General features: G+C 41.6%; 2 protein-coding genes across 3 annotated transcripts; one reads left to right on the top strand and one right to left on the bottom strand.

The window, feature by feature from the left end:
- The first annotated feature begins 359 nt into the window (after positions 1-359).
- Positions 360-9,219, top strand: adka (adenosine kinase a). 2 transcript variants are annotated; one of them, XM_041947239.1, is made up of 11 exons: positions 360-507; positions 2,889-2,963; positions 4,338-4,391; positions 5,912-5,990; positions 6,104-6,276; positions 6,368-6,476; positions 6,689-6,859; positions 7,019-7,054; positions 7,161-7,275; positions 7,390-7,476; positions 7,579-9,219. In XM_041947239.1, the coding sequence occupies exons 1-11, from the start codon at positions 416-418 to the stop codon at positions 7,701-7,703; spliced, it is 1,116 nt and encodes a 371-aa protein (XP_041803173.1). In that variant the 5' UTR covers positions 360-415; the 3' UTR covers positions 7,704-9,219. The 2 variants fall into 2 exon arrangements, with proteins under 2 accessions (XP_041803173.1, XP_041803174.1); XM_041947240.1 differs by lacking the exon at positions 360-507 and adding an exon at positions 1,390-1,526.
- A 1,129-nt stretch (positions 9,220-10,348) lies between these two features.
- LOC121614055 (dual specificity phosphatase 29) lies at positions 10,349-12,738 on the bottom strand. Its single transcript, XM_041947826.1, has 4 exons — positions 12,584-12,738; positions 11,077-11,264; positions 10,778-11,001; positions 10,349-10,685 (listed from the first exon to the last, which is right to left on the bottom strand). The coding sequence occupies exons 2-4, from the start codon at positions 11,253-11,255 to the stop codon at positions 10,462-10,464; spliced, it is 627 nt and encodes a 208-aa protein (XP_041803760.1). The 5' UTR covers positions 11,256-11,264; positions 12,584-12,738; the 3' UTR covers positions 10,349-10,461.
- Between the last annotated feature and the right edge of the window lie 34 nt (positions 12,739-12,772).

Here is a 12,772-nt window from a genome sequence, read left to right as displayed (position 1 = left end):
AATGTATTCTATGTAATCCCTTACACTTAGGGTTCTTTATCTTGTGTCATTTAATTTTCATAAATCTATTATTACTTTACGATTTATTTTACCTACCTTATTAATTTTATTATGTATTTTGGCAACACATTCTAAACTAGCAGTTCTAGAGACACCTGTTTGAACCTTTGTATGCAATAGTAATTTGATCCATTAAGTGTTATGAGTTCGCTCATGATATCAGGTCACTGAAAAAGTGGGCAGCCGCGTTTCTAGCGAAATCCAAATTTAAGCTTTTTGATTGGTGGAGCTCACACAGTCTGTGGGAGGCACCGGCTGCCTGCGAGACAGTACGGAGGAAAGTATTTTCCGCCCAATTAGCAGCACGACCGCGTTTTCACACCGGTTAAGGTGATTGTAACGTGCACGGGCAGCCATGGCTTCAGAAGAACCTAAAGCAAAGAAACAAAAGCTTTCAGAGGAGGAGAAGACAGAATCTCCGACCAAAAAGACTCCTGCCAAACTAAGGTGACCGAAATCTTAAACGGAAAGCTAACAAAATACTGTTCTACGGAGGGAGGACGCACGACCCTCCTCCGGTTTGTTTGCATGCTTAGGTGTGCGCAAGTTAAATACAACGTGTACAACGTTGACCCGAATGCATCATGAATGTGTGTACGAGATGCTGAGGTTGGAAATGTTGGGTTTCTTGAGACATTAAACGCCTGCATGGGCCACCACAGTAGGGAGAAGAGGGCGCCTTTATTAACTGCAGGTGTAAAGTCCTTTCATGTGGTTATCGTTTAACGTGCAGCTACACAAGTTAGCGTTAGCTCGCTAATTAGGACAGCAGCGTGTAGACGCTGCTGCTGCCGTTACCTTTAGCATGCTTTCTGCGCAGCCTGTGTGCCAGTATCTAATCTAAGTTCAGCGTGACCACCACATGCCCCCGCGTGTTTAAAAGCAGCAGGAAGAAATACTTGGGACGGATTTGTGCGTGTTCATTCAGTGCTAAGGATTGCTGCTGCTGCAGAGACAGCCTGCCCAATCCATCCTGTACCAGCTCCCAAAACAATGAATTGCGAAGTCGTCACGTGGCCGTGAATATGTTATATTGTGATGCTTTTCCCATCCCCCTTAATAAATCTGACTCTGGCACGGTGCCTCTCTCTGCTACTTGCCTTATACTCAGCTGAAACCAGCTGTTGTCATATCACGCTGTCTCAATTGCCTCTATCATCTGCACGCTACTCACGCTGTAATTTAGCTGCAAAAGAGTGAGCGGATTGAGCCTAGAATTTGCCAGACAAGCCAATCACCACACAGGGACAAGCTGTCCTGGCCCTTCCTCCTTCAGATGCACCCAATCAGTCAGTCCCGAGTAGGAGGAGCTGCGGTTGCAGGGGAAAATCGATCTGTCCGCAGACTGAGCTGAAATTGTGAAGTTTTTGAATGCTTAGGTCTTCCTGAGCCGATTCTAGGTTGCTCAACAGGTTTGTCACTGTCTAGCTGGTACAGAAAGAGAGGAACATCATGTCTTTTGCAAGGTAAGGCCAAACTGACATCTAGAGAATGAATATAAATGGAGACATGGGTTCAGGTTTAGTGTAATTGGCTGCACAAGACCTGTAATCATCTCACTGCATATTGGCAGATGTATGTGCTGTGGAAGTGATAGTAAGGGTGTGGCATTGGTTTGATTCTTTTCAGCAACTAAAACCCATTACTGCAGGGTAACTACGTCTCCCTGCTCTTCGCTATTCTTCCGTGTCGCTTCTTCTTACTTTATGTCTTGTCCTGAGGCGAGTGCAGAAAGAGGCTTGATGGGAAATGTTGCAGGCACATGTTCCTGTGGAGGTGGCATCTGTCAGGGGCTGTGTGCAGGGACTCGTTCCATGTGGGGTTTTCCCAGAAAACGCTGACGAGATTGTGGTGACATCAAGAACTAGCATGCAAGAGTGGAGACAGCCAGGGCACAGATGTGACACACGTATTATTAACACCCTACTGCAGTCACTTGGTGTTTTTGCAGTATTACGCACGGATCATTCAGTATTTGCAGACAGAAAAGCTAAAGTTACAGACTAACCGACAGCCTGCAGTCAGTTACTGCAAGACGAGTTCCAGCGGGATTGTTATGTGTTGACACAAAATGCAGAGGTGCCTTTAAGCCAGTGTCTCATTTTACTGTTGCCTTGCTGTTTTTAAATGTTTGTTTGCATCATAATACTATGATTTACGAGGATAGTCAAACCCTGTATTGTCAAATGTCCCAGCAAAGAACAGACCGCACAAACAGAGAAATGCAGACAAAGCCTACAGCTCTCATGTTTCCTTGCTTTGCTTTGAATGTCATAACATGGTTACTTGCATGACTGCCTGAGTCCTCACTGCCAACCACATTCACATCATTTTCTAATGTTTGTTGTTGAGTCATGAATGTTTCAAACCTAGATCTCACAGACGTGTGTTGTTCCTGCTTTTCTATTTGTGTGAATTGAAGCTTTTAAGTCATGTGATTGAAGTCACATGAATACAAAACTGTGGGTTTTGCAACATTCAACAGCACATTCATTTTTAAGTCCATGAAATGGGCCTTTCTACACTGTGCTGAAAGGATGGCTGTAACTGGATCAACCAGCAAGTCTAAAGCTGTAACTGATTTAAAATCAAAGTGAGCTATTAAGAGCAGCTTCAGAACGCGAAGACAAAGAGGACAACGCAACATGGACTCTGCAGGATGTTCCCCTTCTTACTATCATTCCAGTTGAGACATGTCAAAAAATACCCATCTTACATAGAGATAATGAAGGAACATGGCTAGTCTATGCTGGGATGTTAAAGCCAAACCTTAAAGAGCTAGGTTTTGTTTTGTTTTGTTGATTTAACTCTTAATCTTTATGTTTCAGCCCTAATTCACTCTTTGGGATGGGAAACCCATTACTGGACATCAGTGCTGTAGTGGACAAAGATTTCTTGGACAAGTAAGTTAAAGCAATGAAGTAAGAAAGACTGAAGCAATAGACTAAATGTCTTGTCACCTAAAGAAAGTACTGCCATCATTAGTGGTAGTCCTCACTGCTGGTTGGCTTAGAACTGCTCAAACTGGTTTTAAACTTCTACCCAGTAGTTGCTCAAGTGATTCGTCAAAATGTGTTTTAAAAAAAAATTTAAACATCAATGCACATTTTGCATTTTACCCGAAAATTAGACAGACAAGGAAAAATGTTGGATGAATTGTGTTTTGTAAAAGATGTGGAGGCTAAGTCCATCTTGTTGCTGCCATTAAAAAAAAAAAAGCAGTCATAGTCAGATCAAGTGAGATATAAACATTTGCAGCCAGAGATCACCCCAGTGATGGGCTGACCAGAAGGGAAAGAGGCTTTTATGATGTGATTTGATGAATGTAGATGACAAGATAATGATAAGAGAGTAGAGTACAGGAAACAGCAGAGCTGATTGACTAGCATTAACAGAGCTGCATATCCATCAGATGTATCACTGTATTACATTAGTGAGGTATACTTATCGGACTGTCGTAGCTGAGTGAAACAAACATTGCCGCTCCCTGTTCTGTCAGGTTCACATTAGGAATGATCGTTTATCAGTGTAGTTAAATAGTGTCTCTAAAGCTTCAGTGTGTGGCTCAACAATTCTCCTTTTTAAATGGACTTTAAGTCCAAGTTGTGGGGTTTCTGCAAAAGCAGTGGGCCTTACCTATGCTGCGGTTTTAATTGTAATTGTTTTATTTTCCTATGTGCCTATTTCTATGTTGACTTTGGATTATTTGAAATAGTGAGAGCCTTCAGAAGAAACCAGTCAGAGTTGCAGTTTTCTGGTCTGGTTGACCAGGGCAAAGGGTTCCAACTCAGAGTCCACTCTGAAACCCCTTGCATAAACTCTAGGATTAGAGCTAAACCAGCCAACCACACTTCTAATTCAGTCTCACATGGAATAAAGGAGACTGCACCTTAATCCCCAACCTATCTTTGCCTTTCAAGGGAAATAAACTCTGTTTTGCATTATTGACCAACATATTGATTTGGACTGACTGGCGGTAGGTCGTAAACAAAGGCGCTTTCATGATTCAATTGCAGACTGATTTCATTAATCAAGTTTTCTATAGGAGTGAATGACCCCTTTGGCAGCACCACCACACTGTGTCTGCTTATCTTCATAAACATAATCTAGATTCATATTGTGTGTGTGAGTGTGTGTGTGTGTGCGTGCGTGGTTTCTCTTCCTCCATACACAAACTTGTGAGGTTAAACTAAAACAGTGGTCGTTTGGGAGTTAGCACAGGTTTCCGATGACTTGGAGAAACTAATGCCTCTTTTTTTCTCTTTTAATATTTGCAGGTACACTCTGAAACCCAACGACCAGATCCTGGCAGAGGACAAACACAAAGCACTGTTCGTATCTCCTACATTATTCTGTAGAATAGAGGTTGCAGTAGAGCTTTTACACATCCACTGACAGGGTTTGTAGTGTTTGAACATGAATGTATCTGAGTTGATACCAAGGTTGCTCCACTCTGGAGCGGGCCAGTGAAAACAGGCCCACACCAGAAATCTCCACGATTGACCTCCGTTCCCTTTTAGACGACCAATGGCAGAGCAGCAGATCCAGCACAGAGAGGCAGTCTTAGCCAATAGCAAACCAGGACACTTCACCTCCCAGTCCCTCTGAGACAAGAGCCAGAAAGCAAACATTTAACAGCAGGAGATAAGAAAGTCGTCTGTGACTGCGTGCGAGAGAGGATTACACTGACGTTTTCTGACTGTATAATAACTGTGTACTCATCTAGTAATATTCGTTTTACATTAGCAGTAGTGCTTGTTATAAGATACTCACATTTACACTTTGTTTTTAAGGATAGAAAACATTTGATAGAGCCAACTTTTATGCAACCACCAAAGACAAGTACGTCTCTATATATTATATATGTCAGAAAAGATTTGTACTCGTGATTCTCAGCTTTACAGTCTGCAATGTTGTCAGGAGCTCACTGAGCACAGGTTTAACCTGTCGATTTTGCTCCTGGTTGTATTTAAGCCATTCAGGCCTTTCTTGTTTTAGTGCTCAGGGCTAAGTACTGATCTCTTTGAAATTTCCCCAACAGACTGCAAGCTGAATAAAGATGAAGAGATAATTTCAGTAATACAGTCACATCGACTCCGTTCCTCTCACCATCTCCCAGATGTGTCCCCCTCTGTCACCTCTGGCTCAGTCTCAGGACCTTGAACAGCAGTCAGCCAGCTATACTTTCCAACGAACACACTGTCTCTAACTCTCAAATAAACCATGCAAACATGTCTGCGTGTAGGTTGATACGACGGCTATATTTAGACTGGGTAACAGGGCAAATGAGAGATGCTTTAGCCCTAAGTGGAACATCAAAGCGCTGCTTCTGTCATCGTGTTGCGTAACAGGCGTAAATGGTTCAAATAGTATAATCAGTGACCAGTCATGCATGTTTTGCGTGTTTTACCTGGAAGAAATATGCCTTCTACAGAATGTACAGTCCAATGCCAGATGAGGGTACCAGCCATCAAGCCCCATCCATCACCATGCATACAGTATACACCACAGGGGTGGACTGAATAAAAACAGCCATGCAATGCTGTGCTCCACGTCCAATCCTCTGAAGATTGTAATGTTAAGGTTATTTATATGATATGATTTAAATGCAGCAATATATGATACAAAAAAGTAAATTGACATCAGTGCCAAACATACTCATACTAAAAAATGTTATGTTCAGCTCCCAGCCATATTTGACACTTCACTTGTGGTGAGGTTTGAAACTTTGTATTCGTTTAGCACCCGAGAGGAATATACTGGAGGTTTCAGTGTTGCAGAAATCAGAAAACGTGGCATTAGTCTTTTTGGAAGTATGATTTATGAGATTTACATGTTTGTCTGTGTGTAGATTTGAGGAGCTAGTGAAGAAGTTCAAAGTTGAGTACCACGCTGGAGGAGCCACACAGAACTCTATAAAGATTGCTCAGGTGAGTCATGTACAGACAAACTCAGACTTCCTGCTCTAAGAAATCTTTACTATAAATGTTGATCACTGTGAGGGGCGTTAAAGGACTGATCAGAGCTGTTGTTCCTGTTTTAGTGGATGATCCAAGAACCTCACCATGTGGGCACATTCTTTGGCTGCATTGGGAAAGACAAGTTTGGAGACATCCTGAAGCAGAAGGCTGAGGAGGCCCACATTGATGCCCACTACTACGAGCAAGACGAAGAGCCCACAGGGTCATGTGCTGCTTGCATCACCGGGGACAACAGGTGGGTAATTATGATAATAGAAAACACAGTATGTTGACTTGTTATAGTCTAATAAAATGCATACTTTTTTTTTTTTGCTTCCTCCTCTCAGGTCTTTGGTAGCTAACCTCGCTGCCGCTAACTGTTATAAGAAGGATAAGCATCTAGACCTGGAAGAAAATTGGAAGCTGGTGGAAAAAGCTAAAGTCTACTATATTGCTGTAAGTAGTCATTGAAAACTACTCTGTGTTGTGCCAGTAACTTCAGTCGTGTATGGTGACTTCATCTTTGTAACCACCAGAGGGCCCACAGAGCAATTTCTCGACATACGGGTGCAGTTTCTGCTCAAGACGTTACTTCATGTGATTCATTATAGCCTGTGAAGATAAAAAAAGCAGATCAGTCCTGACCCAGTGTCACCGTTTGCCTCCAGGGTTTCTTCCTGACTGTCTCCTTGGAGTCCATCCTGAAAGTGGCGAAGTACGCATCTGATAATAACAAGCTGTTTTGCCTGAACCTCTCTGCACCCTTCATCTGCCAGTTCTTCAAGGATAACCTCATGCAGGTTTTGCCCTACGTCGATGTGCTGTTTGGCAACGAGACGGTAAGTCACACTTTCACACGACATTCTTCTGGTATTTTATACGTCAGCTGCATGTGCTTGTGCAGCGCTTTGTGTCCAGCAGGTGTTAGTGATGAGCACATCTTAGTGTGTAAAACTTTTTTTTTTTTTTTTTGCTCCCTGTGTGCATGTGTTCCTCAGGAGGCAGCTGCATTCGCTAAAGAGCAAGACTTCGAGGTGAGTTGACTGACAGTCTCATTTAGCATTTGAACATGATAAGTGCTGTATTTCTCATGTAATTTGTGTATCACCAACTGGTTTTGTTAATGTGCTTTTTCTGTAGACCAAAGACATCAAGGAAATGGCCAAGAAAGCCCAGGCTTTGCCCAAAGTCAACACTAAGAGACAGAGGATTGTAGTGTTCACCCAGGGGAAGGATGAAACTACTGTGGCCCTCAGTAAGATTTCCTTTTATTTGTCCTTTTCCCTCCTTCTGTTACTCTAATGTCTCTGAGTCGCTTGTCCCGTTAGACGTATACTGTAGATGTATGATCTTTCTTGTATCTGTTCAGGTGACAAGATCGAGACATTCCCTGTACTGAAAATTGACCCCAAGGACATTGTTGACACAAACGGTGCAGGCGATGCCTTTGTAGGAGGTGAGATTTTCCTGTGTTTTATATATGATACATTTCTTGGTTGCTTGTTGTCTTTCCTGCCTTTCTGTGGATTCCTGTTCAAGTTTTCCCTCTGTGGTGCAGGTTTCCTGTCTAAGCTGGTCCAGGAGAAACCAGTGGATGAGTGCGTGAAGGCGGCACACTACGCCGCCAACGTCATCATCAGACGAGCAGGTTGCACCTTCCCAGAAAAACCCGACTTCAACTGAGGACTCGCGGACAGCCTTTCCCTCAGCCTTGCACGTCATACTCATCCGGCCATACATGACTCTGACTGATGATTTCCACTATTTTCTACAAATAATACCCTCAATTCAATTTTTTTCATCCGTCCGTGTCATCCGTTGGTAATTTCTAAGCGATATTTAGTTTGGCGCCTCCTGACGTGTGTGCCTGTCTCTTTGTTCTCCACTTGGGGCCACTAGAGGATCATGCAGCCAAGAGCCAAGGGAAGATTTCTTTCTACATAAATGACCATAAAGGAGTCGTGATAATAACCACAGGATGTCATAATTTTGCTTTACGTAAAGGATCTAAATGGGAAATCTTGTTTTCATGGACAGTTGTTTTGGGATTGTTTTTAAATGCATTTTGGCTCTGACACTGCCAGCTTCCAGCTGCACTGATGCTGCGAGCATGTGATGATATCTCACGAGTTTCTTCCCCTCAGAGACAGAATCAAAGCGCCAGAGGTTAATTCCACAATGGGTGGACACATACACAAACAGAGGACTGAAGAATAGAATACCACTGTCAAGAGAGGTTTTGGATACTGCATTGAAATGCGCAGTAGTGATTTGCTTTAGACTTTTTTAACATCAATTATTCCTTATCAGGATTGTTGGAATTTCGTTTAACAGGCCAGTTATGAAGCAAAACGTTTTTCCTTTAAGTGCTCACTTTTTAAATGTGTCAAAGTCTCTGTCCACTAAGTCAGGTGATGGCTGTCAAATGTCAACTTTGCAGTGTCAAAATATTCTGAAACAATGTCACAGTGGAAGTTTGCGTTTTCCTCACGCTGCTTTTCCTTTCTTTCTCTGTAAATGTTTTTTCAATATTTGTGGAGACCTACATTTGTCTGCAGGGAAACTAGACCAGTGATGGGCAACAAGTGGCTTGTGTGGGAGGAAATGGACACAACAACATGCACAACATGAATACTTGAATGCAACTATCCTGAATGTAGACCAGTGTTTCTCAGACTGAGGGATGGGCCCCCTCGGAGGGCATAGAGCCACTGCAAGGGCTGAGGGGGGGGGCGGACGTGGATGATTAGGGGGAATTAATATGATTTATGTGGGGAAAATAAGAGTTTGGTGATGTGATCATGCTGACCTTTATTTCACTAAAATTCAACTTGGGTTCTTTTTTATTAGTTGCTTCCTCAAGTATTAATGATTATTGAAATTATGGGGCCGGAGACATTAACTTTTTTGGCTTCTGAAGAAGTTATGCCAGAAAAAGTTTGAGAACCACTGATTATACATGATAACAGGCAAGAAGTATGTACAGTTTTTCTGAATAATACAAGAGATAAATTGAAAGTTGTGTTTATGTTGATACTAAAATGATGCATCCTGTCCCTCTGTTAAGTAGGCTGTTTCTTTATGTCTTCAAGTACACCAAGAAGCCTTATGTGACATTTTATTCCTGGTTTCTGTAGCACTCAAGTGGCCCGTCTGTGCTGCTGTGATGCCTGAAATTCACAAATAAAACTATATCATATTACTAATTCATTTTTCTGTTTTAATGTTTCATAACATTTTTAGATCTTTTTTATTCCCATTGAAGACTTTCTTTAAATTAGACTCTTACAACCTGATGCCAAAAATGTCAGGATGCTGTGTAAAACATAAATGTAGTGAACCTCGCTCCATCCTTGCATGTGAACGACTGAGCCTTTCCTGGATGCTCCTTTCATACCCAATCATGATACTATCACCTGTTACCAATCAACCTGTTTACCTGTGGAATGATCCAAACAGGTGTTTTTGGAGCATTCCACAACTTTCCCAGTCTTTTGTTGCTCCGGTCTCAACTTGTTTAAAACATGTTGCTGCATCAACTTCAGAATAAGCAGATAATCAATGCAGCCGATGAGGTCAAACAATAAATATATTGTCTTTGTGCTGTTTCAATTAAACATATGTGAAAAAGGATTAGCAAATGATCACATTCTGATTAATTTACATTTTAGACAGCATCCCAACTTTTTAAGAATCAGGGTTGCAGATAATTCTTAGAGGTCTACAGTGTGTTTCTTACAGGTCTCTAACAGTCACTCAAGAAACATGAAAATCTGTTCTACAACAAAATGCTTCGAGTCAACATCAGAGCATAAGTTTTAGCTTTCATGGCTGTCACCTCTGATGTTCAGCCGACTCAAGTACAAGTTTGAGGTACTTGTACTCGAGTCCTTTTTTCATTCCAGATTCTATTTCTACTCCACTACAATCAGATCAATCACGATCAAATCTTCTACTTTTTACTTCACTACAATTATTTGACAATCTTAGTCCAGTTACTCTACAAATTGAATCTTTTTGCATGCAAAATATATGAAGAGCTAAAATATGAAGCTTTGTTATAAATTAATCTACCCAGTGGTATGTACAGGTAGAGGTGAAACGATTAGTGGATTAATCAGTAAAAGAGTATGTTTTTTTAGAGTGGTTTTAGTACTTTTACTTAAGGATCTGCTTACATGCTCCAACATACTGATAAATACCAGCATTGGCATATATGATTTTTGAAAAAAAAAAAAACAGCAACAACAAAAGAAACAAAACTAATCCCTTAGGACACCCCATACTTCAGTTTTGCATTTGAACTTGAGAATGACATGACATGGTTGTGAAAATCAAAGCAGTTTAATGACACAATTGTTAAAGAAACATAAAGAACACTTTTATAACTGAGATGAAAAGAAAAATTGAACTGGTATACAGGCAAATGATTTATCCTGTACTACTGGTCTTGCTTTTCTCTTTTTAGCCTCAGTCTCTCCTCCTGTAAAGTGATGTCCAGGGCTCTGAGCTGTTTCAGGAAGCCATGATTGGGGAGGATGCAGCGGCGCTGGCGCACTTGCTCGATAGCATCCACCACAGATAAGCCGTGTTTCATCATCAGGTACGCCAGGACCAGAGTCGCTGACCTGCTGCGACCCATCACGCAGTGCACCAGCACCTTGTCTAGTACAGATGAAGTAAAGATGGATGGATTCATTAGAGGCACAACAGTGGATCCTCTCCAGGGAACGATTTTGATTTCCTCCAGGACTTACTCTGTGTCTGACTGAGGGCCTCGTGGATGAACTGGGCTGCAGGGCAGAAGTACTGGGAGATGTTGAAGGAGGGTTTGTCGTCAGCCTCTACACCGTAGTACTGGATGTCCATGTCACAGTAGTAATCAGCACCAGTCAGCACATTATTCCACTTTCCCTCTGCTGCATTAAGGACATGTGTAATACCTAGATCCCTCAGGCCAGGACGCTCCAGAGCTGTTTTCCTATAAAACACAGACTCAGCATGAAGCTGCCATCATGAATTTTGACTCGCTTTCTCTATGTGTGCAGTTACTCACTCATCCCCAATGTAGATGCTGGGCCAGACCTGGTTAACATGTGCGTACTGAGCCCCGGTCCCAGTCCAGAAGAGCTGCTCCAGGTCTAGTGTTCCGGGTGTGATGTAATCACTGTCAGGGTCCACCCGCACCGCCGTGTACGGGTTCCTGCTTCTGGACTTCACCACGCAGGAGGACATAGCTCACCTCTGCCCAGAAAACACACACACAACACACAAACACATCCCTGAACACATCACAAACTAGAAAAAAAAGTCTGCACATTGTTATCTTCACCCAAACTATACAGATGTAATATTAACAGCAACGACATTTGATCTGCTGTCCAGAGGTGCGTCAGCGAGTCACTGAATAAATTAGTGAAACAACAAAAAATGAATCAGTCATGAGTCATTTTTCACCAATAATGCCCAAAATTAACTGACTTCAGCCTCTTCAATGTGAACATAACTAGGCTGGTTTTGACGGGCCATTTTCGATATTTTGAGAGAATGAATATGATTGTTAATTGTAACCCTCAGCTGCAGTACACCACCCACCTATGCCAAACGAATGAAAGATGTCGGATGCAAGTGCGTGGAAATGGATTTCATGCATTTCATTGGCTTATATTTAATTGTATAATTAATTAATTATACATTAATAACTTATTTTTGGATCTGTACTTAAGTAGATAAAAAAAATACTGTACATCAATGAAAATGAAGTAGTTCTTAGATGAATAAGTAGTGTGACAATAGAGCTTTACTGTTGAAATAAACAGCTGAATTTACTGTAAAGATAGGGAAATCATTTTCATTTGCCAATTGGTTTCACATATTCGTTCCCATTGAATAACTCAGGTGGTGGTTTGGGGTTTCTTGGCCAGAACTTCACAACATCAGCTGTTGGATGCAACTCGAGCTCTCCATTGCTATCAGAAGTCAATTCTTTGTAGCCACCTCACATAAGTCACATAAGTAACAGGCAGTGGGAGTTATTGTTCAGTGCCATGACAGGTCAGTACAGGTTTGTCATACCAAGAAGTACCACTTAAATGATAATAGATTTGAAATAGTAATAATAAATGAAATAGTACGGACCAAGGGAACCAGTTAAAAAAACAAACTGCCAAAAGTGCCAGTCACTCTTTAAAAGCATTTACTGTATATCAGAATTGATTTATCTTTTTAGAAATGCATTGGGACATTTATCAACTAAAGCAAACAAACAAATTAATTAATTATTAATTAATCAATTTCTAATTTGAGCTGTTGTTCAATGGATCATCTTTAGAACACTTTTCTTTCATTCATCTCTCAGTTTAGTGCTCATTCATATTAACTATCACCATCATGCTCATTAATTTGTGAGGATATTTATCACACTGTCATTTAAGTGGTGTAGTAATGTTCAATGATGAGCTGAAGGCCACCACGATCACTCGCTGTATGTCCGTCTACTCTACAGGTTGATTGTTATAATAAGGCAATAATAAAGCACTATAGTAGAAAAAAAATGAACTTACCTCTTTGTTGTGTTTAAAGCGTTAAATCCGTTCCTGAGCAGGATCACAGACCAGCACCTCAACTATTCCTCAGCGGACGTGTGTGCGTGTGTGTGTGTGTGTGTCCACAGAGACCTCCCTCCACAGTAAGCATAAAGGCTGAAAGACAGATCTTGAATGGTAACTGCAACAGCTCTGTCAGGCTCAGTG

The sequence above is a fragment of the Chelmon rostratus genome, chromosome 11 (assembly GCF_017976325.1).
Source record: "Chelmon rostratus isolate fCheRos1 chromosome 11, fCheRos1.pri, whole genome shotgun sequence".
Taxonomy (NCBI): Eukaryota; Metazoa; Chordata; class Actinopteri; order Chaetodontiformes; family Chaetodontidae; genus Chelmon; species Chelmon rostratus.
The sequence above is the reverse complement of the archived record's forward strand: the minus strand, read 5'-3'. Positions and strand labels throughout refer to the sequence as shown.